Source organism: Gopherus evgoodei, chromosome 23 (assembly GCF_007399415.2).
Source record: "Gopherus evgoodei ecotype Sinaloan lineage chromosome 23, rGopEvg1_v1.p, whole genome shotgun sequence".
NCBI classification, from domain to species: domain Eukaryota; kingdom Metazoa; phylum Chordata; order Testudines; family Testudinidae; genus Gopherus; species Gopherus evgoodei.
Window position 1 is genome coordinate 4,129,813 of NC_044344.1, and position 26,389 is coordinate 4,156,201.

At 41.9% G+C, this 26,389-nt stretch overlaps 1 protein-coding gene across 1 annotated transcript; it reads left to right on the plus strand.

The window, feature by feature from the left end:
• The first annotated feature begins 801 nt into the window (after positions 1 to 801).
• Positions 802 to 16,117, plus strand: FBXO47 (F-box protein 47). Its single transcript, XM_030541344.1, has 10 exons — positions 802 to 997; positions 1,469 to 1,639; positions 4,575 to 4,651; positions 5,743 to 5,820; positions 6,396 to 6,504; positions 7,641 to 7,817; positions 9,207 to 9,353; positions 11,797 to 11,939; positions 12,701 to 12,860; positions 15,629 to 16,117. The coding sequence occupies exons 1-10, from the start codon at positions 817 to 819 to the stop codon at positions 15,739 to 15,741; spliced, it is 1,356 nt and encodes a 451-aa protein (XP_030397204.1). The 5' UTR covers positions 802 to 816; the 3' UTR covers positions 15,742 to 16,117.
• The last annotated feature ends 10,272 nt before the right edge of the window (positions 16,118 to 26,389 follow it).

Genomic DNA, 26,389 nt, shown 5'->3' on the forward strand with positions numbered 1-26,389 from the left:
TCATCTAGTCCAACCCCCTGCTCAAAGCAGGATGAATCCCCAGATAGATTTTTATCCTAGTTCCCTAAATGGCCCCCTCAAGGATTGAATGTACAACCCTGGTTTTAGCAAGCTAATGCTCAAATCACTGAGCTAACCCTTCCCCCCAGTACCAAATCTTAATTTTTATTATTGTGTACAAGAATACATACAAGTAGAGTGCCTCAGGCAGACAAGAGACATACAAATTATTTGAATGGCCTCCTTAATTTTTAGTGTTACATGGTTAAAGTAACATGGAATGGTAAAATAGAAGGATATTGCCTTATTTATAATAGCTCCTTAATATATTTTGTGGCATTTCATATACCTCCTACACTTTTATTTTTTCCTTTAATTATCTTTCAAACCTCCTGAGGCCCTCCCTGTCCAAATACTGGTCACTGCTATCCTCATCCCACTCTCCACTTATAACTTCTAATCAGGATACTTTCTTCCCCCAAACACTGAATTACAAAGCAAAAATAATTTCTCATATACACACAACACATATACATTCTCTCTTTTTGTGCTGTATGAAAAAAAAGAGTGGTTATACTGGAAAGAAAGGAAATATAGAACAGGAAATGATAAATATTGATTTGGGAGTGTATTGATGTAATTTTGTTACATTTAAAGTAAAACTGTACCTTCCTACCCATGGAGTAAGACTTACATATTCCATTACCATATCATTCAATCACTTATTTCATTTTATCTCCCTCATAAGTTTCATTTCCTTCCCTATATGCCTTCTATGTTTCCTCTGCAGGAAAAATTTATGGGACTAGTAGAAGGATGACATCCACTGTAAGTACCAGCTTCACCTTGATTCCCAACCAGAAGTACAGGCGCAGTAGCCGTCGCTCCAAACCATTCTGCAACACTGTGAACACAGATTCCGAGTCACTGTCAACTCTCGGGAATTTCAAAGCACTGCCATTAGAGATCTTTCAAATGGTCTTGAAATATCTCTCAGGTGAGGAACTGAGAGAAATTATGTTACTGTCCATAAATGAAAATGATCACATGCAAAAATCCCATTTAGTAAAACGCCAAGTTTGAGGCCTATGGGCCTTGCTCAATAACATTTCACCTTACTACAAATTGAAGGGATTTTCATTAGGTTTGTTCATATTCAGCTTGGGTTCCTGAAGAGCCTCATCTCTCTCTCTCTCTCACACACACACACGTAATGATAGTACTCAGGGAGCTCTTTGAAGTGTTCTTCTGCCACCTTATATAACGATGACAATTTAACAGATATATGCAAAATCCTGAATGACCTAATTTATTGGTAGAAGAATTTACAGTAATGACATTTGTCTCTTACGTCTTTCTGAAATCTCTTGGCCTCCTTGTTCTGAGATGTATAGTAAAGTTCTTGACTACTGAGCAGTTGTGTTTTTGCAATAAAGGTTTACAGGTATACGGGGCTTTGCTTTTTCAGTGAAGGATATCAGCATGCTAAGCATGGTGTCGAAAGCCATCAGCAACCGCCTTATTAATTACATCTCAACCTCATCAGGAAACAGAAGGCTTTTACTTCAAGATTTTCATAACCTTGAGATATCTGGCAAGAAAGAAGGATCCTGTGTATTAGAACACTACAGATCTCTAGGTGACCTTTATAATAAGAATGGTAACAATTAGAAGAGAACTAAAATCAATTAAAGAGCTTCTACTGTGATATTAAGTGATTGATAGCAGTTTAAAATGGTGAAAACGTTTTCTGAAGTGTATAGGTGTTTGTGACCCTCATTGAGGCTGAAATTCATCCTTGTGCAAAGGACCAGCAAAAAGGCGCATACACACTTAAGTCTCAATTAAGCTTTATGCATTGTGTGTATTTCATCATGAAAGAATTATTTCAACATCTCGTAATATACTTTTAATCAGCAATAATAATACATACATTATATAAGTATAGACAAAAATTACATATCTTTTGCTTCTTCCTTATTTAATTTTTAAAGAATATAAAAGGGCAAGTGAAATATAAAAGGGCAAGGTGAGTGAATCTCTCATAAGCATGAGAATGAAATACAAAGAGTATTTCACCTCTATATCAATGCTCAAATCCCACCTAATTCTGGAGTGATCAAGAATCATTACCATCAAAGGCCTGACAGTCTATGTTAAGTGAATTGGCAATCTCATTCCAGTTCCTAGATGGGAAGTAAACTTATCTCAAAAAGCACCATGACAACTGCCACTGATTAACATTCTCCTTGGCAGTCTTATATCAGAGCTCAAAGACTGAAGTGGGCTTGATGAGTAAACTTTCCTCTCACCCTTAAGTCAGGGCCGAGATACAATGCGAGAATTGTACTGTTGCTGCCCAGGCTGTACTCTTAGTTTCACCTGTGCAACTATAGCCTAGCATGGCAAAAAATAAATATAGGTCAAAATAATGTGACTAGTGAGTAACACTGCATATTTTCATATAAAAAAACATTATTTTCTTTTTAACTTTTGCACTAAATTACTTAAATCTTGGCAGCCAAATTCCCCTTAATCTCCCTCACCTTCAATCAAAAGCAATGCAGTCTTTCTTCTCTTTTATGCCACTTGGACGATATCATTTCTCTCCCTCCCCCCATTCACTGTAATCCTTTCTCTAAAAGAGAAACAAATGAAATCACAATTTGAACAATATTGATATAAGCCTCCTTAACTGATAAGGTCTCATAATTAAATTGATCCTGACAGTAAAACAAAATTATGTCAAGGTTATATTCAGGAGCTAACTTTAAATTAAGAGATTCCCAAGTTAAAAGAACAATGTCAAAGTTAATTAGGCCAAACATGAGTTCCCTTCAAATTTACATGGATTGTTTACAATATCTTACCGATAACTTCAGTGTTTATTTGTTTTAGTTTTAAAATGAAATCTGATTAACTAAATATTATGCCAAAAAATAGCCAGCACTGTTTTGTACATTGTAATAACAAACTTTGTATTAGAAAAGACAACTGTTATTTAACTATCACTGTATGAACTCATCATTATAATAAGCATAGTCATTTAAACATGACATACTTAGATATTTGCACTGATTTACATATTTTATCATCTACTAAATGAAAGGGCCCAGTCCTGCTCCCATTAAAGTCAATGCCAAAATTCACGTGTATTTCAACAGGAGCAAGACTGAGCTCTAAGGTTAAAATTTGCTTCGGTGTAGAGAGCCAGCACAAGGCTTATACACTGCATTAATCTCACTTAAACCCACAGAGTGAAATCCTAGCTACATTAAAGTCAATGGCAAAAAACTCCCATTGGCTTCAATAGGACCAGGATTTTTCACCCTCCAGGCTTAAACTGGACATGAGTAACACACAGTTTTTGTGCTGCCCCTCTGAACAGGTGTGAATTTCACCATATGAAAGCAGGCCCAAACCTTTGCAATGGTGATAAAAAAGTTATCCCCAGGTTGATGACTGCACTCATGTTTGCAGATATATTGTGAAAGACATTCATCTACTCTTTAGGGGTCTGATTACAAACCCATTGAAGTCAATGGAAAGTTGATTCTTTGGGGTTTTGGATCAGATACCAGACTGATAAAGAAAATTATGTCTGCCATTTAAGAACGTTAACAACATACTTCCAGATTGGGAAAAGAGTCCATTCAAAATCACAGGAAGTGTATAATATACTTTTTGACATCACAGAAATAACATGTTCCCCAGGAGATGAGCAACTTAGAAAAAAAAATTGAGTACACTTCTGTAGATTTCTTGCATTATTAACAAACAAGATATATGTGGTGTTCTACCAGATGTTTTTGAGAGGAAAGATTTTTAACCCATTTGCTTTCCATTGGCTTAGAAAAATTGTTGCTTAGCAAACAGCTGTTCTGCACTATAATGTATTCAAGCCCTTTGTATCCTAAGTTCTTCTAGCTTTGAATCTCATGTAGAAGAAAAAAAAATTCTACCACCTAACTATGTTTTTATATTACAACAGTTCAGAATGACTTTTCTGTTTGACAATGTGGTTGGCTTAAAAGATTTTGGAAGCTCAGCTTTTGATGATGTAAATAGAAAACTAGTGCATCTTCTTCACATTTTACTTATTGTGCCTCTCTTAACTGAAATATTTTTAACAGGTGTAATTAAAAAACCAATATAATAATTTTTCAGGGCTCCAGCTGTGACTCACATGGAATTTAAAGCAACTTAGGAAACAAATTATGTCATGAGAGCCTTGCACACTCCCCATCAGGCTTTCTGACATAAATGGCATCTCTATTACAAAGGCTAGCATACCCTTTTACAGTGCACAGCTCACTATAGTGCTGGAACTAAGAGTGTGGAGGGTGCTGCAGCCCCCCCGGCTTGAAGTGGTTTATATTATATACAGGGCTTATAGTTTTGGCTCCCCTCCCCCTACTATAAAAATTGTTCCAGCACCCCTGCAGATCATTGTAATGTACCATTTTCTTTTCTTGCAGAAATAGTATGGTATTGTATTGTTTGTGCAGTGTATTCTTCAACTACTACAATTATTTTCATCATTTGAATTATTATGTATGTGTTTCTTTTCACAGGTTTGTTGCTTAAAAGGTGTACACTACTGCTGCCCACAAAAGACAGGCTAAAGTACATACACAAGATACTCTCAGAAGTAAGCTCACACTCATTGCTCTGTGCTGAATACTTCTAGAATCTTGTTTTGAACTGTCACTTGCACCTATATTAACGTTTCAATTTAAAAAATGCTGTTAATGTAATGATTTAAATTAATTCATTTAATTATTGACATATCTGTAATGCTCATCAGTGTAATATCATGAATTTACTAACTTGGAATCAGTTTCTTGTTGGTTAAAAATCTTCCTTGGATATTTAGGCTGATATTTCAAATCTTTGGCACCTGAAATTAGGCCCCTAAATCTATATTTAGGCATTTAAATAAGTGATCTGATTTTTCAGAGATGCTGATCCCCTAAAGCTTTAGACTGAAGTCAGTGTGAGCTGTAGGTGTTCAGAACTATGTCTAACTTTAGGCACCCACTTTTTGAAAAATATGACCTAGGTGTAGGATTTTCAAAAATATCTAAAGGAGTTAGTTGCCCAACTCCTAGTGAAAGTCAGTGAATAAGGTGCCTAATTCCTTCACATGTTTTTAAAACCCCACTCTTAGTTAAGTATGATTTTTATGTTTAATTTTTAAAAAAGGTCACTGTTGCCACTTTGTAACAGAATGAGCATAGGTTGAAATTCAGCCCCGTGAAGATATCCTACAGAAGGTCTATATTCCACTTAAATTCTGCTTAGAGGGCAAAGTGGTGCATAATGCCTTGGGCAGGCTCTCTGCACATGGTAAATTTTAACCATAATTAATTCAAAACATTATGTTACCAAACTGTATTAGTTTCTGGAGGGGAAATGGTTATACATAGCAACAGATATTCTTAATAAAATATCACATCTGTCTGAAGACTTTAAGGTGGTCTGAATGAAAGTTCCCAGAGGACCAATGGCCACATCATAAAAAATATCCCTAACTGGCAACCTTGTTGGGTGTCTCAGCAGAGATGCAAGGGTTGAGTGAATGTAGTGTAGAGAAATAAATTCCTCATTAACCCTGGAGATAGCCCCTTGGGTCAGTGTTGTGGTAGATTAGCCGTGTGGGAAAGCTTCAAGCACAGAAGTGAGTTTATTGCCAATTAAGCTACACTGATGAAATGAGGCAACGATGTTTTGTCTTTGCAGGTTTCCTGTTTTAAACTCAGTGGTTGCCCAAGCCCATTGCATTGCTTGGGATTACAATGCTATGGAGTGTTTTTACAGGTATAGTGTATTTTTCAGAGAAGAAGAAGGCAGGTATCATTAATATAAAAGAAAACAAAGTTTGCCTTGCTGAAATACTCAGCCTTTTAAAAAGAGTGCAAATAAACATAATCATCATCCAGCTTAGTTATACTTTGAGAAGCAGTGGACTGAAACTGCTTTGCAAGACATTTCAAAGTTTAACATGGCTTTCAGGTCCCAAACAATACATTTATTCAATACCACGTTTCTTTCTGGCTCTTAAAATAGTTAATGCTAAAGAATTTATCAGTCTGGATCTTATTATTAGCCAGTTTGGATTTTAATTTAAATTTGCAGTTTATTACCAAAGAATACATAGGGGACCATTTCAGTACATTACTTCAAACATCAAATTCACAACACCTAAACAGGGATTCTCTGATTTAAAGGCAACTGGCCCAAGGTCTGTAATTAAATGGAGGAATTGTTCTAGCTATTTGGGATGCAAATGTGTCCTCTCCATAAATACAGAAAAATTAATCATACATATATGACTATAATAACAAGCATTGTGATTTAATTCTATTTATCTGTCCTTCATTTGGTGTCGTCAGATCTTGACAGCAGGCTGGGATGAGCTAGAATGCCATCGTGTTTTTAACTTCCTCTGTGAGCTGAGCAATCTACCTCGCAAAGTACAGACAGTTGTCAGCAGCAAACCAGGTGAATACCTGAAACAAAAATGTCCTAGAAAATACAAATGATGATGATAATAAGAGTCTGTCATGGCAGCTATATCATTCTTTTGCTGTGAGTTCCGGAAATGGATTCATATTATTACAGAGGAGATTCACCCCAGACTCAAGGACAGTTTGTGCCACATGATCCCTGCAGTACCTGATCCTTTCTTGATCCATATTTATGATGCTTTAGTTGCAGAAATGACAGAAAATGAGTGCTCTGACGCTGGTAACGTGCTTGCATATATCTGAAGGAAATCAGCACCATTAAATGAATTTAGTTGTTTTCTGATGAAAACAACTAATTGACTTTTATCTTTGGCATGTTCTGTGTGGTCAAGTGTATCTCTTTGAGATGCAATTGATTTTCTTGGATCTTATCATTTCAGTATGAAATGACATGTAAAATTTACATTCAGTGGACCTAATTCTCCACTGCATTACACCAACACGAGTGCAATCAATGGAGTTACAACAGCTTAAAACTGATGTGGTGCAGTAGAAAATCAGGACCAATATTTTATGCATATCCTGAAGCATTGCTCTAAAACCAAATATAGCCCCTCCAGAGATTCTCCGGCACAGTACTCAGTATTTCACTGGAAATGTTCACATGTGGCCTCCTGCATAAGTGGTTGTAGAAGGCAAGCATGCAATCAACTGCTTCTATTTACTCCTTTTGGCACCATATAATAGAGTCACAGGCAGAAAGAAGCTCAGCAAAAGTCAAAAATAACAGTGTGCCCCTGAAAAAGAGCATGAGAAGTGGCAAAGAAAACATTGAGCAGGCAGGTAGAATCAGTGGTTTGAAGCAGTGCAGTGTGTCTATTAGACTAAAGCAGTCATGAGATAGTTATAGCTCAGAATTTCAGGACCTTGTGATCTCAGTTACTCCAATTTAACACTAACTCAATGGGAGCTATGCATCTAGAATCTTAAAAATCTCACGAGGCACCTATCTACATCTGTAGGAGCCTAAATACCTGTAAAAATCTAGCCCTATGTGCCCATATAATCTAAAAACCTTTTTCCCTCGCTCTCCCCATCTTTATAAACATGTTGAAATCACCAAAGTGCAATGCCTGCTGGATTTATAATATACAAATTCTCTTGTCCTAGGAAGTGCCCGAAAGCTGGAATTACGGATAAGGTTATTCTGTCGCAGTGTCCTGCTAAATCACTGGATTCATCGAAGTGATTCTGCATTTTGGCTGACTCGTATCTTAAAACCGTGGCCAATGGTTAATCAAGCCCGGCTGTTGTACATCATTTTTGGGCCAGTTTCTTCTCTAAATGGTGAGTAAATTTAACATGATAGACCAGAATTTCTCCCTTAGAAAACAGGCTGTCTCACAACCTGTGTAAATAAATGGGCTTTCAGGGGACCAATGTAAGGATTGTATGGAATGGATTCCCCCTCAGTCAAGAGGTAGGGCTGTATATCCTGGAATGTCTGTGTGGACACTACTATAGACCATAAGTTCTAGTAGGAGCAACAAACTATCTTTACCCATCGTTGTGAGCTTTTGGGACAAAGCATACACACAAGTTGTGAACCCATTATTCCCTCTTCTGGTACTCCCCTGCACACCCCACAACAGCTCTTCTGGATTCCTGTGGAGAGAGTTGCCATGGATCTTTTCAGCAGTGTGCAGAGAACAGTGGGGTGCTGTGTAGTTTCTCTGCTTTCTAGCTCCATGAATGGCAGAAACACAGTGGTACACTTTGTTGTGGGCCTTCTCGTAGGCCAGGAAGATTTCACCCCCGGAGGAAAAGCACCTGTGTTTATTGCATTTGACTTTAGAAGGGAACATTTACCTCCTATGGAGACTTATCATTCCTAATAAACTTACTCTTTTTCAAGATTTGACCACACTCAGTTCATCTTAATTTGGGCAGAACTTAAGCTTCCAGGTAATTGCTTGGACACATTACTGAGAATGTTTAACAATGATGCTGATTACTAGTCATTTACACCAGTGTGAGAGGGAAATCAAATCAATTAACCTCACTGATGTCACACAGAACATCTTAGCCATTTCCCAATATTTTTTTGTTTTGCTCCAGCTACATTACAGTAAACTCTTGAAGACAGAAACTCTGACTTTACTTACCAGTGTATGGCCATGCACTCCTATAATGTTACCTACAGGTCTGATTTTTCAAAAGTTCTGAGCACACATAAATCCTACTGAAATCAAGAGAGCACAACCACCTCTGAAAACCAGGCCCTTTATAAATAATGAAGTATAAAGTTTAGAACAATTTACCCTTACCTGTTTAACATGGAACTTTTAAAAATTGTTTATATTATAGCTTAAGTGAAGAAATTACAGACTATGTTTTTCCTCTCTATTTGCCTACACTTGTGGTGTGAAGGTAGCCTTAGCACTGAACCAGAAGCATGTGTATCACACTTTGAAATCACATTCTCTTTTTCTCACTTAAATATTAATTCTGTGTTTCCTTAAAGCATCCAGTGATTCTGATTCATGTTGCAGTCTACACTGTCCCATCTGCCACAAGTGAGATGAAATAAAAATCACTTGTACAAATAGGGATTTATGCTTTTGCCTGAATCACCTTTTTTTTCTTTCCAAGCCATGCTTGAGGTCCCAGTATAGGTCTTCTTTGTTTAGCAAACTACATTGTCACTTAGTAGTGATTGTGATTAATGTTACCCAGGACATGTGGTTTGGCAGAAAATGATAGAAGGACCAACAGATGAGACCAGTTTAAAGGGTCTAGCTGATGCTATTAAACTACTGTATGACACAGAAGCTAAAGAGTGGACAGCAGATGATGTTATCAGTCTTGTGGATGAATTGTCAGGTATATTTTTGCCTTTATCATAGATATATAGGATTATATGATCATGTCCTCCTAGACTAAAGAGATATGTGTCAGATAGTAAAAAACTGAAGCGCACGGGGAATCTGAGTCCCCACTAATCCCTTGCAGTAGCTGTACTATACTGGAAGGTCAATAAAACTGGAGGTTATGCAGTGGTCAGAGATGGAAGAGACCAATGCTGCTTATAAACCAAAGCCTTTTTCCCCAAAAGTGAAACTTTTTATGTAATAACATATGAAAAACTTCAAAAATAAGTGTTCTGTTATCATGTCCAAGGGATACTATCACACTGTTTAGGTCCAAAATTTAGGTTTTGTTCAAAACAAAGTTTTAATAAACTTTATATTAATAGATATGTTTTCATGATTTTTATTTAAATGTCAAGAAAAATCAATTTTTGTTTGACTTGAATCATTTTTCCTATAGCATTTGTACTCTGGGCATTCTTATTCTTGGGGTTGAGAACCAAAAAGTGACATTAATTAGAAATGAGGGAAACTGTCTAATGTATTTCCATTATCCAAGCTGTCAAATACAAATATAAACAAAAAAAGATAAATAGCAAAAAGGTACACTAGATTTTTTTACAGATCTAATGTATGATAGTTATTAATATCTTGATAAAGACAACTTTTGGTTATCCCCAGAACTGATCCCATCCCATTGACTTTAATGTTAATGGTATTTGGATATTAACTGCTTGGTGTGCCATTTATTGGCAACCCTTTGGAAGAGAGGTTCCACTTGCAATGAATTTGCTGGCTCTGAGTCTGCAGCCTGGAAAGCTCAGGGAGAGGTACCATGCAGTCCCATGGGCCCCCAGTGCTCCCTGTGGAAAGTCCCAGCTGCAGGCAGGCTTGCAGGGCTGTAGCCAGGGAAGGAAAGCACTGGGATGTGCTGAGCCTGGGCCACCAGTGCCAGGACAGGACACAGCCGGGAAGGGGCAGAGAGAGGTACTGTGCAGCCCCATAGATCCCGAGTGCCCCCTCTCCCCATGGAAAATCTTGGCTGCAGGGACTCTAATTGGGGCTGCCCATTGGGCAAGGATGCTGGCACCACAGCCCATCACCTCCTGTGTGGGCAGCAGGTTCTCGGCCACGGGGCTGCCCCATGCTATTGTCTCAGGTAAGGGCCATCTGCTTATTATTGGGAACTTTTGGATAATGGAAGCTTTATGCTGGGAACCAATAAGTTGCTAATAACTGGTATCCGCTGTAGTTTCATTTTTAATACAGGTGAGGACAAATTTTTTAAAGTGTTTTTTTTCAAAACCTCTTTAAATACAAAGTATGATGGCCTTTACTGAGAAAGGGAATGGGAAGAGACTGTCTAGGAAGGAGTATGGCAGAAAGAGATCTAGGGGTCATAGTGGACCACAAGCTAAATATGAGTCAACAGTGTGATACTGTTGCAAAAAAAGCAAACGTGATTCTGGGATGCATTAACAGGTATGTTGTAAACAAGACATGAGAAGTCATTCTTCCGCTCTACTCTGCGCTGGTTAGGCCTCATCTGGGGTATTGTGTCCAGTTCTGGGCACCGCATTTCAAGAAAGATGTGGAGAAATTGGAGAGGGTCCAGAGAAGAGCAACAAGAATGATTAAAGGTCTTGAGAACATGACCTATGAAGGAAGGCTGAAAGAATTGGGTTTAGTTAGTTTGGAAAAGAGAAGACTGAGATGGGACATGATAGCAGTTTTCAGGTATCTAAAAGGGTGTCATCAGGAGGAGGGAGAAAACTTGTTCACCTTAGCCTCTAATGATAGAACAAGAAGCAATGGGCTTAAACTGCAGCAAGGGAGATTTAGGTTGGACATTAGGAAAAAGTTCCTAACTGTCAGGGTAGTTAAACACTGGAATAAATTGCCTAGGGAGGTTGTGGAATCTCCATCGCTGGAGATATTTAAGAGTAGGTTAGATAAATGTCTATCAGGGATGGTCTAGACAGTATTTGGTCCTGCCATGAGGGCAGGGGACTGGACTCGATGACCTCTCGAGGTCCCTTCCAGTCCTAGAGTCTATGAATCTATAAGACGCTGGTCTCTGGAAAGGAATCCTTTCCAAAGAATCCATGATTTCATAATTTGGTGGTGTTATGTTTTAAGTTTGGTTTGAGTTTGGAGAGATTGTATTATACATTTTATTATCATCATCCTTAATACAAACAATCCCTATTGGCACCATAGTAACTCCATAGCTTCCAGCTGTGCTGCAGGTGTGTTTGAATGGGCTTTCTTCTCAAACATGTTAGATGGCTGTCAAATGCAGTGATTCATAAATTCAAATACTTCCAGAATTTTGTTCAGATAATTTTCTTTTAGTTTAATTGTAACCTACATTTTATAACTTTATATTTAACTAAATTATATTTCAGTCTGTTGAATCATAGGTAATGAAAATCCTTTGTGTTTTATTATAAAAGTGGTTCCCCGTGAGTGGCTCATGGAGAATAATGCTCGCCTCCTCATCCTGAGTGGGAACAACATCTGTTTCACCTTCATGGCTAGTAAAGCTGTGAATGGGAGGGCTGTTGAGCTGGCCAGGCTAGTGGTCTTTCTCGCTTTGGTGAGTAGCACTGAATAGAATGTTTCATTGCATTTTGTCACTAAATCTGCAACACTGCTTTCCCAGGTCTGGGGCCTGATTCTCCTTCCATTTACACTAGTGCAATGGTTCTCAAACTGTGGATCAGGACCCCAAAGTGGATCGTGACCCTCTTTTAATGGGGTCGCCAGGGCTGGCTTAGACTTTCTAGGGTCAAAACCCAAGTCCGAAGGCTTCAGCCCTGGGTGGCAGGGCTCAGATTACAGGTCCCTCTGCCTGGGGCGGAAGTCCTTGAGCTTTGGCTTTGCCCCCACCTACCCAGGGTAGTGGGGCTTGGGCGGGCTCAGGCTTTGGTTCCCCGTCCTGGGGTCCTGTCATAATTTTTTCTGTCAGAAGGGGGTCATTGTGCAATGAAGTTTGAGAACCCCTGCACAAGTGTAAAGCAAGAGTAACTACATTGAAATCAATGGGCCTGGTTCTGTTTTGCCCTAAGGCCCCTATGCACTGCTTGAAGGTAGCAGCTTTATCCCTAGGGAAAAATTATTCCAGCATAAGGTGGGAATGGAGTTCTTCCACCTTCGTAGCACTGATGGAACAGCTCTGCCACAGCACCCTCTCCCGTAGACCCTGGAATAGATTACAGAGCAGGACTGAAGTTGACTGTATTATGGGATAGTGCCTTAATTGTCTACTATGAATTTTAATACTTCAACTTGTGTTATTTTGTTTTTTACCTCACCACCATCCTGGACACACATTATAATATTTCTTGTATGTTCTAGGTCTGTGAGAAGGACTTGTACTGCATGGACTGGGCAGTAAAAATGATGCAGAAAGTCTGCAAGGTTTTCAGCACTCCAGGCGAAAGAAATAACTTCCTGCAGAGTGTGGAGAATGCATTTGCTCACATGATCATGGACATGCTACAGTCAGTAATGTCTGGTGAGTATCTATGCCTGACTGCAACAGGTGAGCCCTTTCAATGGGATGTGCTCACTAGACAAGACTCCACCAGAGCAGGGGATGGGAGCTCCTGTATCATCACAACTCCAGCCAGGCCCCCTTCTTAGCTAACCAGATCTACCCTGGAATGGGGTTCATTGGAAAAGATGGGCTAATCTTTTTATAATTATAATGCCCTATTGGCTGATTGTTTTGTCATGTGGATTGGATTATTTTGAGCTGGTTTTGTAAAGTGTGTGTGTGTGTGTGTGTTTAAGATTATGCTAGAGTGCTTAGTGGTACAGCATTAGGAGAGAGACTTTTTGTAGGAAGAAATAAATATGCAAGTGTTCAGTGATAATATATTCAACCATAGGTGCTCAAAATATGTAACTTCATCCAGAGGGTGGGAGTGAGATCTGTATACTTACACTAAGAGACTCCTAGTGGTTTAGATGATTAAACTCACTTCATTTTTTTTAAACATGTGACAAAAGTTATATCACTTATTTGATACATTTAAATCAGAGGTGCCCAAATTTTGCCCAAAGGATGGACACACTTTTATCTTGTCAGATGATAAGAAGCACCTAATTTGCATAAATTCTGACTAATTGCAGATAGCCTTTCCTTCTGCAAGATACAGGTTTGAAGACACTATGGTCCTGATTCTCAGTTGCCCTGCCCCTCATCCAGGCATGGTAGTATTTTACATTCATTTTGCACTGTTCTGACATAGTAGCATTTTACACCCAGTTCTGCACTCACTCCACATGGATGTAAAGCAAGTGTTTTCAATCTTTTTTTTCCCTGAGGCCCCCACAACATTCTACAAAAACTCCACTGCCTACCTCTACTACATCTGTTTTCTGCATATAAAAGCCAGGGCTGGCCTTAAGGGGTAGCAGCCAGAGCAATTGCCTGGGGCCCTACACCACAGGGCACTCCACAAAGCTAAGTTGCTCAGGCTTCTGCTTCAGCTCTGGGTGGCGGGGCTCAGAGCCCCACACTTCAGCCCTGTGCAGCAGGGCTTAGGCTTTCTGCCCCAGGCCCCAGCGAGTCTAACACTGGTCCTGTTTGGCAGACCCCCTGAAACCTCTCATGGCCCCCCAGGGGGCCCTGGGCCCCTGGTTGAGAATCACTGGGAAAACGACACAAAGCACAGGGCAACAAGGACTCAGACTCTAGTAATCCTCATGTGCAGTGTTCCTTCGTAATCCCAGTAGAAAACTCCTTGGAACAAGCTGGGACATTGTATCTTGGGAGTTGGAGTCCTTTTGGTCTATCCTTCCATTCAAAATCAGAGTGGCACAACTAAGTACTTACATCTCAGCCTAAGCAGGCTCTGCTGCCCCTCTGCAGGTTAGCAATAGGCATGCCCCAACCCCTGAATGCTCCAATCATCTTCCTGGAGTGTCAAGCCCATTTCACTGGACACTCAGTAATCATACATTCACTGCTTCCAAGGACGCGGAACACTCCAACTTATCAGTTTCACTTCGGATCACTGCTCCATTTGACACACAGCACTTATATATATTCATAGTGAAAACAAGCAGAAGTTTATTTAACAAAGAAGAGACTCAAATGATAGCAAGCAAAAGTATTGGACACAAATGGTTACATATACGATGATAACACAAATCCTAGAACGTAGACTTGTTTAACAAAATACTCTCATGGCTGATAAAGTATTGCTCATCAACGCTTTCTAGCCAGGCAGGCTGTGATCCCTTTTTCATAAAACAAGACACATTGCCAGCTTGCCCCCGAGGTAAAGGATACAAGTGTGTTGTTTTGATTCCCTAGCTATACAAATCCCTTCCTTTGTCTCCATTCATAAATGGGATGCCCTCTGCTAGTTGTTTTTTCCTGTATACTCCTTTCTTGCAGATTTTTTCGTCTTTTGTCAATTTTGCAATCTTGTTAGCCAGTGGCTCAATGTGCAAATGACTTACATTGAGAGAGACAGACACAATATATAATGATCAGACAGAGAAATAAGCATCTGCTACCACCTTCATGAAAACAACCTAACTGAGGCAGGTTATTTTCTGTGGGGAGGGACTGCTCAGTGGTTTGAGCATCAGCCTGTTAAACCCAGGGTTGTGAGTTCAATCCTTGAGGGGGCCACTTAGGGATCTGGGGCAAAATCAGTACTTGATCCTGCTAGTGAAGGCAGAGGGCTGGACTCAATGACCCTTCAGGGTCCCTTCTAGTTCTATGAGATAGGTACATCTCCATGTATTACTAAACTCCAAGGCTTTAAGAACATAATTTTCAGTATAGGTACATAACTTCTCAAATATTGTCAGTATATACATTTCACAACAATTATGATGACCAGTGGCCTACTAGCTTTCGGTAGTGCATGCAGGGCCAGCTCCAGGCACCAGCTTAGCAAGCAGGTGCTTGGGGCGGCACGTCCAGCTATTCTGCAGCAATTCGGCGGAGGGTCTGTCACTCCTGGTTGGAGCAAAGGACCTCCTGCTGAATTGCCGCAGATCGCGATCGCAGCTTTTTTTTCTTGTCTGCTTGGGACGGCAAAAACCCTGGCCCTACTTGCATGCTGTGCTTTGGTGTATTATTGTGTGCATCTGACATAGGGGATCCCTGTTAAACTTTATCCTCTGCCAGTTGGCATCAAGAGGTACCTGGCTCATACTTGGCCTCTGCTAAGATACTAAATAGTTTCTGAGATCTTCTCCCTACAAATGAGCTCTTTTGTTTTCCTTAGCTATTGTTAATGTTTCCCTTCTGGTGCTTAGGAGATCGTGATGAAGAAGACAGCAGCTTTTTGAATTTGTTCCACCTTGTGAATGCACAAGCTAACTTCCATAAGGAAATTCTGTATCTGACCATGAGAAGCACCTCTACCTAAATACTTCGAATTTCAGGCTTTTAGAGAATACTACAGTGATTCAGACAGGTGGCCTTTTTCTCCATTTACTTTCTCACACATAGAAAACAGTGTCCACCTACTTTTTACATTCACTCTCCAGCAGTTGCTTGCAAAGTTTTAGCAGCTACAAAAATAGAAAATATAATAGCCAGTTAAATCTGGAGCTATAACCTCTGCAGAAGCTGCAGAAGGCTGACTGGAGATGCTAGTGAAATACAAAGTAGAAGAATTACTTAAATCTATGAAGACATATCGAGGCATCTCTAAGAAACTACAGCACGGTCTGTGCAATAAACTTGTCTAAGCCTGTATGTCAGGCTCCTTGGCACATCCTATCTGTGGCATTCCATGGTTTGGCTGTTATGGGTGGGAATACACACTGCATTCTTCTCCCACTGTGTATGTTTGGGTACAAAATAACAATGACATGGTGTTAATATTTGATGTACATCCACAAATTAAAGAATGTTATCTTAGTTCAGAACAGAAAATATTTTGCTCTTTTAATGTTGTTTTCTCTTTGGAATCCATTAAGACAAAACCAATGTAATGAGAAAGGCATGGCCAGGTTTCTCCAGTTCAGCTCACACCTAGGTGTCTATAATTCACTCTTCCATTCTTTGCTTCAGAACTAGCTATCCTGCATGGATTGTGCATTAAGTATCAGCACTGAAGGAGACAGTCTCTGGAAAGAGTCCTAGCTTTTTAAGGAAGGCAAAAATTAGTTTTTTTGTTTTTTTTTTACAGCACATGCCTGTCAGCCATAAAGCAAAGAAACTTCAGACTGTGCCTTTGTGCTAAATATAATAACTGGACAGTTAAAAATATTATATGTATCTGGAACTCTGCAAAGTTGAAGGATGTTTAATGCATGTAGACATTCTAAGATCACTGTTTTTTATTAAAGTACACAGATATGTATCCTATTTACAAAAAGTTTTATATTTCTGGTACATAGCTTTAAAAATTGAAAATATTTAATATGTGCTAACAGTATTTATTTCATTTTGGATTAGTTACATGATGGATATTTTCTTCATATTATTAAAATACCTTTTTCCCCCATCTGCAATATTTCCAAATTATTTAAATATGTGCCAAATTTTGCCCTTTGAGACAGCTGTTCATCTCCAAGAGGCTGATCTGCAGCTGGCATAAATTGTGGAAGCTGACAATTAACACCAGCTGAAAATCTGCACCTAATTGATTTCAATGGTAATGAGCTGATAACAACTCCTGATGTTTTCTGTTTAAAAAGATCCTTTTTACGAAACACATCCAAGGATAGAATATGGCTGCATGTATGGGTGGGAGTGGAAGGTAATTTTTTTTTGCTAACATTCACCTAGAAACTTAATTGTGCACCAACAGATGTCAGAGATGAAACCATTCATTTAAAAACAAAATATGAAACATACTGGTATGTTAATATTGTTTTTAAAATCCATGTTCTGGATTTTAAACAATATTTTAAAACACATTTTTGTTGTCTCACTTTTGTGTAATAATTATTGACCTATTTTAAAATAAAATACAGAATAATGGGAAGGATCTGTAAAGTCATTGTGATGCTTGTGCTGTAGCCTAGTGAAAAAGATGCAATTATAAATGAGACAACACAAATATGTTGTAGGTCTTACACCAGTACATGCTAATTCTAAAGACCCATGAGTGAACCATACCCATAAGTGAAGGGACAACAGCAATAAATTGCAGCAAATCACAAAAATGCCATATAATTGCAGCTATGCAAGAAAGTGGGGCCCTTTGATTTAATAGCAATATATGATAAGAAATACTGACTTCACCAATATTAGTCCACGCTAAAAGCAAATCTTCAAGGACTTTAAATTTATGGGTGTGCCAGCTTGAAATGTTACAATGTTCCCAGTATTATAATAATTAGTGGCTTCTTTTTAATAGATACAATAGCTCAGGGAGCGTTTGGCATTAGTCTCAATTTGTTGGTGCTCCAGCCCTTCTTTCCGGAGATTTTCCTTTGCAAACAACTGAAGTTCACACCTCTTGTCCTGAAACAGGACTTCCCAAATAGGTTTGTTTAAACTGACTGACAGCTCAGCATAGCCAGCTTTGTAGCCAGACAGTCTTGTGTCAAGATCCCCTTAGAGCTCCCAAATTTATTACTATGTTTATTAGGGTAGTGCCTTCAGGCCTACCAAGAATGGGCCCTATTGTGCTAGGCACTGTACAAACACATAGCAGTAGGTGGCCCTGCCTAAGAGAACTTACAATCTAAATAGACAAGACAGACAGAGAAGGCGAAGGGTCCTCATTAAGCAGCATTACACTGATTAAGTCAATAATCAAATGGGAGACTGCAAAAACCCTGTGTGCTAAAGGAATTGGTGATGATGATGATGACAGTTCAGGAGTTGGCACTTTTTCTTCCGAGTTAGTACTGAACTGGCGTCCCCATGATGTTAAAGGGGCACTGAACTCTTAGAAATGCTCAGGGCCGCCCAGAGGGGGCAAGTGGGGCAATTTGCCCCGGGCTCCACGGGGGCCCCCACGAGCATGGCTGAAGCTCCCTACCCGGCCCCGTCTCCCGGAGCCTCAGCCCATCCAGCAGCTTCCCGGACAGCTGCAGCATTGCTCCCACGGTGAACGTGCGCGGCTGCAAGCAGCTGAGCACAGCGTGGAGCTCCCAGCCCGGCCTCCGGACCACGTCGCTCTGAGTGGGGAGGGGCTCGGACCCCACCCCCTGTCCACGTGGCTCTGAGCGGGGCAGAGCTCAGGGCACGCTGGAGCCACGCTGCAGCTGTGGAGCAGGGCTCGTGGATGCGCTGAGTCTCCGGGTGAGAGAGGAGCCGGGGGTGAGAGGCCAGGGAGTCCTGGGGACAGGGAGGGGGCAGAGGTTGAGGGGGTGGTCAGGGGACAGGGAATGGGGGGGTTGGATCGTGAACGTTCCAGGGGTCTGTCAGGACTCAGTGGGGGGTGGATAGGGGTTGGGGCAGTCAGGGGACAGGGAGCAGGGGTGGGGTCCGGGGGTGGTAGTGGAGGGTCTCTGGGGGATGGTGAGGGGGCAAGGAGCAGGATGGGTTGGGCATTCTGAGGGGGGTGGGCAGGAAGTGGGTAGGGGTTGGATAGGGGGCAGGCCTAAGCTGTTTGGGAGGCACAGCCTTCCCTACCCTAAAGCTCATTCAGCAGTTTGAGGCTTGCAGAAGAGCCAAGCTGTTAGCTTTTCCATTAAGGCTACTATCCCTTTCACTTCTCAAATGCCAAATTATAGTCTATATTTAATTTCAGTGCCATAGGGAGATTCATGTCAGGGGAGGGTAGCTTCATTTAAAATTAGCCACTGGGGGAGCGATCACATGAGAAGAGCAATATCCTACACTACGTACCTCCTTCCCAACCCTACCAAGGGAGACCCTGCCCCCTTACATTTCCTGAGGCTCCAGAGGGGATAATTCAGTGGTTCTCAAACTTTTGTACTGGTGACCCCTTTCACATAGCAAACCTGTGAGTGTGACCCCCCCCCCCTTATAAATTAAAAACACTTTTTAATATATTTAACACTATTATAAATGCTGGAGGCAAAGCAGGGTTTGAGGTGGAGGCTGACAGCTTGCAGCCCCCAGTAATAACCTTGTGACCCGCTGAGGGGCCTGACCCCCAGTTTGAGAATCCCTGGGGTAATTTAAGTTTAACACCCTGAGTCCATTCACATGCATATACTATTTTGAACATTTCAGTTTTCACAACATAGGCTCATCCCAGATTTGGAACAAGCTCAAATGCTCATTTCATGGAGTATGTACATAGTCTATACTAAAGACAAACCCACAGTAACTGTCTCCAGTTTGTGAGGGACCCCATAGAGCCAGTCTCTAGGAAACAGATAAATGCATGGTGGTTAAATCCATTAATGGCTATTAGCCAGGATGGGTAAGGAATGGTGTCCCTAGCCTCTGTTTGTCAGAGAGTGGAGATGGATGGCAGGAGAGAGATCACTTGATCGTTACCTGTTAAGTTTACTCCCTCTGGGGCACTTGGCATTAGCCATTGTCGATAAACAGGATACTGGGCTGGATGGACTTTTGGTTTGACCCAGTATGGCTGTTCTTATATTCTAACCTAAATGAACCCAAAGTTATGGAGACAGATATGAGTCAAGGAAGCCAGCAGAGTATCAGAAACTTGGAAAAATCTCTGACTGGATGGGCTCAAGCATTTGGTCACAAGCTGAGGTGGTTCAAAAAGTTTTGAATTTTTTTTTTAAGCAAAATTTGTTTATTGTTTCTTTAAACAATCAAACACAGCAAGCAGCAGATATTTGGCCACACACTTCTGAAACCGCAGACCATATTCAGGTTATGGCAAACTAATTTCAGCTTTTCAATTAAAAAAACCACAACAAATTTTGAAGGAAAGCAGACATTGTCTGTGATTTTTTTCCGCTTTTTAAAAACCCCTAGTTTTCGATCCAGAAACAGTTTTGACAGCACATATTTGTCCAACCCTTTTAATGAGCTTTAGTGGCTTTTAGCACTAGCTGATGCTGAGAACCAGTGATACCTTGTAAAGAAGTTTTCTCAAAACTGGATTTGTGCCGAGATGCAGAAGGTTTATTTTTCCCAGGGCCGCCCATGGGGGAGGAGCAAGTGGGGCAATTTGCGCCGGGCCCCGCAGGGGCCCCTATGAGAATATAGTATTGTAATTTTTTTTATGGAAGGGGCCCCCAAAATTGCTTTGCCCCAGGCCCCCTGAATCCTCTGGGTGACCCTGGAAATGCTCAGTGAAATCTTGGCCCTATTGAAATCAATGGCAAAATTCCCATTAACTACAATGCAATCAAGAGTTCACCCTGAATCTGTTTATTTAGGAAAAGACAACACTTCTGATCACTAAAGATCACATAGTAGTTCTTGAAAGAGTAGGGATGTTGGTCCTGATATCATGGCTAAATTTTATCCTGGGCAATTACATTTCTCCTACATAAAACTCCCCCTGCAATTTCAATTGGATAAGGGATTCGTCATTGCCCATCTTCAGCTGTTGTGTGGTGTTGGCAGTGCCTTGTTAAACAGCTGCCACATTCCACTCTGAATTAGTTGCATTTGGGATATGGCTAAAGCGATTGTTATGCATAGTTGGTTAGGTTGCTAAAGTCCTTTGGGGAAAGAGAGCATTTATGGAAGGATATAATTAGTGTCCCTGGTTTTACATCCAGCTGAGGAGCCATTCCACACATTCCTCGCTGCTCTCTGTCTTTATCACTTCAGATTGTTGAAATCAGATATACAGACTCAGGAAACTGAGGTTGTTGAACATTTTATTTATATTCAAGAGTTGCTTCTCATAACATTTAGAGTTTCCATTTTAACTGCTTTGTGGGGGAGGCGAGAAGGATTAGGTTCCTCATTTTGGGTGTGTCACCGTTTTTAAAGCCCTGACTGTGACTCTCAGTTGGGCCATGGCAGTGGCATGCTATGTAATGCAGTTTGGGCTGAAGCAGATGCACTGGAGAACATCAGTTTGGATCCACAGGCAAAGATATACACACTGTACTTCTCTCTCAGGAAACTTTGTACTGACAGGAGATTGTACTATGTCAGGTACTCAGCTGGCACTGATAACTATAATTCCCATCTTTATGTAAACATTTGTTTGTGGAAAGTCTTATCAACAGATATCAATTAATTCTTGCCACTTGTACCCCAAAAGTGCTTATATAAGCCACAAACACTACAATTCAGAGTAAATTTCCTGCTAATTACAGTGGTGTCATGTGAGTTAAGGATTCATCAAGCTTTTTTCCATTACAAAACTTCTATTTCCAGGGGTGTATTGCTTCCCAGCAAGAATCAACTGCAGGGGGAGACCAGCCATACAAAACTCTTACCTTCTAGGAGGGTTGTTTTCATTATACAATACAACCTGAAATAAACATTACATGTGATGTTTATTACACAGTAGTGGTTGACTAAGTCTTCCATGTTGTTGGTTTGCATTCCATTTTTAACCCCAGAAAACTATTTGCATTTGTCCAAAATAAAAAGTGTCTGTTGTGTGGACTAGCAGTCTGGAGGATGAGGAAGAATTAAACATGACTGCAGTGGTCAGGCCAGTGCTCAGATGGATATGGTATACCTGCACTACTCACTGCTATTGAGTCAAAATTCATGCTCCCATTCCTGAAGTGTTCTAGCTAGTTGCCACCCTCCACCCCAGAAGTAGCTGCATTTAAGCAATAACCAGTGATAAGCAGTGAGTGATCAGTGAAAAATGAAAGGTGACGTGTCTGAATAAGATACTATTGTGATATTCAGATTTTGCTCTCACTTTTTGTTTTCTTAGCTTTTTAAATTTTAAGTAAAAAATATATATATATACTTTCTAAAACTAAAAAACAGCAGGTACTTATCCCAAGGGTGGGGGGTATCTATGTGGCCACAGAACAATGAACAGTTACATTTCCTTAATACCAGCATGGCAAACAAAACAACACACTATACTCCATAGTGAGGTTTCGTTATCGCTCTCTCTCTCTCTCTCTCTGTCCATTCCTGAGGCCAGGTTGCTTTGTATTTGCTCTTCAAATGCATTACAGCTCAGACATTCTGCCAAGGGCATTTATAAGTCTTGACATCTGCACTGTCCAATGGCTGCTCTTCCTGGGGTTTTCCTCTCTCCAGCCGCTCGGGAAGCGGGTTGCTTGGGAAGGGTTAGCTCTTTCTCCTGATGGCTCTGGCATTGCTGCTGCTGTGGATAAGGTGACACTTGTCTGACCCAGGCCTGAGAGCTGCAGAAACCCCAAACATGCTTAAGGATGGGAAAACTGCACATATATAAACACAAGTGACAAAAGGCATCAGATTTTTTATCAACTGGGCAGCAAAGTGGGAACGTGGGAGCTGTTGCTAAAATGATAAGCAAGAGCGCCAGATATTGCAAAACACCCATCTGCCTCCATTCAAAGCATGCAACCAGACTCCCTTATTTTCTCTATAACTAACATTATATTTTACTTCCTTCTCAGTGGGACCAGAAATCGCTAGTGCACGCAGCATGGTTATTAAAAGCAGCGGAAAGCCCTTGATATGATTGGGAGTAACTGCTAGATAAAGCTGGAGGAAAATATAATAGATTACATATATTTAATCAGGCTGCTTAGAACAGTTAAACAAAAAGGTGTCTCTCTCCCCCCACATCAGCTACTGTGCAGGAAACGGCTGCTGTGATGCCAGCAGCATGTCTGGGTCAGAAAGCCTGTAAGAGCACTGCGAACAAGAGCATTGCAAACAAAACTAACCATCGCCTTATTCCCCAGCAATTAAAATGGTTTGGAGCAAATCCTCACCTGAATGATGCTTTGACTGGCAGGATGGCTGGCTGCTGTGCTTCATCCTTCCCCTGCACTGCTGTTGGAGCTCTTAGAGCAGGTAGATGATATAGGAGAGGATCACCAGGCCGATGATGGCAAAAAACATTAAGATGAAAATATCCAGCATGATGGATGTGGTGGAGGCAGGGGCACAGGCTGCCTGTTGGACTGCAGGGGGGGGAGAGCCTGAGCCGCAGATGCTGCTGCAGTGAGGGAGGCAGGCAAGGTGGCTGTAATGGCAGAGACGAGGACTAGCCCAGATCTCGTTCCCCAACCCCCACAGCATTTCCCTCCTCTCCCAGCCGGAGGACACGGAGCCATGCCCAGGACAGAGTGAGGATGCCTGATCAGACTGAGCTATGGCTTTTCATCAAGGACCACGGCAGAGTTTAAAAAAAAAATGAAAAGGAGGGGTTGGGGTGGAGAGCAAAGGTTCAAACTGGGGAGGAGCCCCCCAGTTCCTAAGGATCTGACTGTACACAAAGGGGCTCAGCCGCAGTCGAGCTAGCAGGAAGAGTTGCTTTGCCACCCGCTGTTTCGAACAGACCAAGCGCCAGGCTGTAGCTGGTTCAGAGGAGGCTGAGCTAAATGGATGTGTTGCTAATATTTGCAGCAATGGGCCCTGGCTGGGCAGAGTCGCAGGTAGGAGCGAGGAAATGGGACAGCCCATTGGGGGCTGGTTTTGTTATGGCTCAGACGTTTATTACTAGCGGTCATGTTGTGGGACTCGCTTTTAAAGCCCAGTCATCACTGCAGCATGTCTGGATAGTTTGGTGCCTTTTAGGGCATCCCAATGGAGGCCTGAGCTGCCCTGCTAAGGCATCACCCTTGAACATAGGGCTTGCTGTGTGTTTGCATGGCTGGCTGTAGAGAGACAGTGAGGATGAGGCAAGCCCCAGGACAGCCCCTGGTTGCCTTCCCAGAGCCAGCTGTTTATAGAATGATCCGCACAGGGCTCCTCTCTTCACTATGTCATTAGTGGCAGGGGGGGATAGGCTATTTAACTGGGGATGTGGCCTTGCTTTCTGCCTATGAAATGGTAAATGGGTTCTTAGCTCCTCACACACGCACTTAACCCTGGGGAAGGGTGAGATAGATAATTATTGAAGTAGGACCTAGAGGCACCAACTGACAACAAGGCCTCATTGCGCGAAATGCTGCTCAGACACATCATGAGATACAGAATTAGCTAAGTTCATGGAGGATATGTCCATCAGTGGCTATCAGCCAAGACACTCAGGGCTGCAGCCCTATGCTCTAGGTTTCCCTAAACCTCAGACTGCTAGAAGCTGGAACTGGACAAGAGGGACTAGATCGCTCAATAAATCACCCTGTTCTGTTCACAGCCTCTGAAGCATCTAGCACTGGCCCCTGTCAGAAGACAGGATACGGGCTAGATGGACCAGTGGTTTGCTCTAGTCTGACCAGTCTCATGTTCTTATGTCCTAAAGAGCTTACATGCAAGACAGTCAAAGGCCATGAGACAGGGCATTTTATCTCCAGGAGGGAAACTGAGGCACAGATTTAAGTGATTGCCCAAGGTCACACAGGAAGTCTGCGACAGAAGGAAGAATGGAACCCATATCTTCAGAGTCTACTGGCCACAGGAGTACACTCCCTCTCAGTGACTCGCAGAGTATGTTTACACAGCAAGCAGAAACCTGCAGCATTTCAGAGCCTGGATCTACAGACTGGGGCTTGTGCAACAATGCCAAAAAACAGCTGTGAAGCAATTCTGAGCCTAAACCTTTACACAGGTAGAGTCCCTAGACCCGGGCTCTGAGACTCGCTGCTACAGGTTTCCACTTGGGGTGGAGATGTCGCTGGTGGGTCCTGGTACGTCAGTTATAGAACTGGGAGCCAGGGCTCTTGGCATGACAAGCAAAGCCATTTTGATGCAGTGACATGGAACCAGTTTAAAAGGGAACCTGCAAAACTTTTCCTTCTTTGGAGTCTGACACAGCTACTCCCTGCAGAGCTACTGCTACATGCTTTAATTTCTCTAGAACACCTATTTTCATGGGAGGGAGTTAAAAGTAATGGTGACCTTTTCTCCCCCTCATGTAGGTCCATGTAATATTCCTCTCTCTCTTCTTTCAAGCAGCAAAGAATCCTGTGGCACCTTTCAAGGGGACTTTCTACTCTTAAATCTTTCAGGTATCCTTGAAAATCCCACCTTGCATGGCTCCAACAACCAAAGTGAAGCACTAGCCGCCACCTTCTTTCTGACAATAGGATTTAGTCACCAGCTGGAGGAATGATGGGCTACTTAGGAGGTATTCAAAGTTCAAGTGTGACCCGGTATACTGGAACAGGAGCTTTCCCCTCTATAGGAAAAGGTCTCCAATTTGACCAATTAACTTGATGTCTGCAGGGATTGATAATTGCTACAGGGAGGGCACAGAAAGCCAGGAGGTTTTGCCAAATGTTTTACCTTGCTAAACTCACCAACTTCTATCGCTCTCATGACAATGGTATCTGAGAACCTCATTCGGAGATTTATCCTCCCCTCTGCGTGGAAGGGAGGTATTTCCCCATTCTGCAGAGGTGTTGAAGGCACAAAAGTTAATGAACAGATATATGGGAGACCAGACCTCCTGTGGGGTGCAATGGGAAGTACCAGACACCTAGTGTTGTGGAACTCTGAAAATTGGGACCAGGCAGCTAAAGGTTTGGTGTAGGGCCCAGATCCTCAGGAGATGTTTAGGTTTGTAACCAATTTCAGTGGAACCTAAATACCTGTAAAGGATCAGGGCCTAGGTGACATGCTGACAGTCACACAGGGAGTCCATAGCAGAGCTGGGAATGAAACCCAGGTCTCTGAAAGCCCAGGCACAACCATTCTCCTCCATAGCAGCAGGGCTGGCTCTACAGTTTTTGCCACCCCAAGCAGCGCAACGAATTGCTGCCATGGGCGGCGGGGGCAGTCTATGTGCCCTTAGGGCGGCAGGTGTGTTTCTGCGGTGGCAGCAATTCGACGGCAGCTTCTATGGTTAGCTGAAGCCGCCGCTGACAAACATAGAAGCTGCTGCCAAATTGTCGCTACCGTGGTAACGCACCTGCCACCCTAACAGCGCACGGACTGCCCCTGCAGCCCACGGCGGCAATTCAGCGCGCTGCTTGGGGGCAAAACAACAGGGACTGCCACCCCTTGCACATTGCCACCCCAAGCACCAGCTTGGAATGCTGGTGCCTGGAGCTGGCCCTGCATATCAGGAACAGAAGTGGCTCTGAGCTAGGCAGACAGCTATTAGGAATGGAGTAGAAGCCTGGCTGTTG

Coding starts and splice junctions, on each gene's coding strand:
- FBXO47 (XM_030541344.1), top strand. CDS start 817: ATGACATCCACTGTAAGTACCAGCTTCACCTTGATTCCCAACCAGAAG. Junction 7,818..9,206: donor GCCAGTTTCTTCTCTAAATG/GTGAGTAAATTT, acceptor AATGTTACCCAG/GACATGTGGTTTGGCAGAAA. Junction 11,940..12,700: donor TAGTGGTCTTTCTCGCTTTG/GTGAGTAGCACT, acceptor TGTATGTTCTAG/GTCTGTGAGAAGGACTTGTA.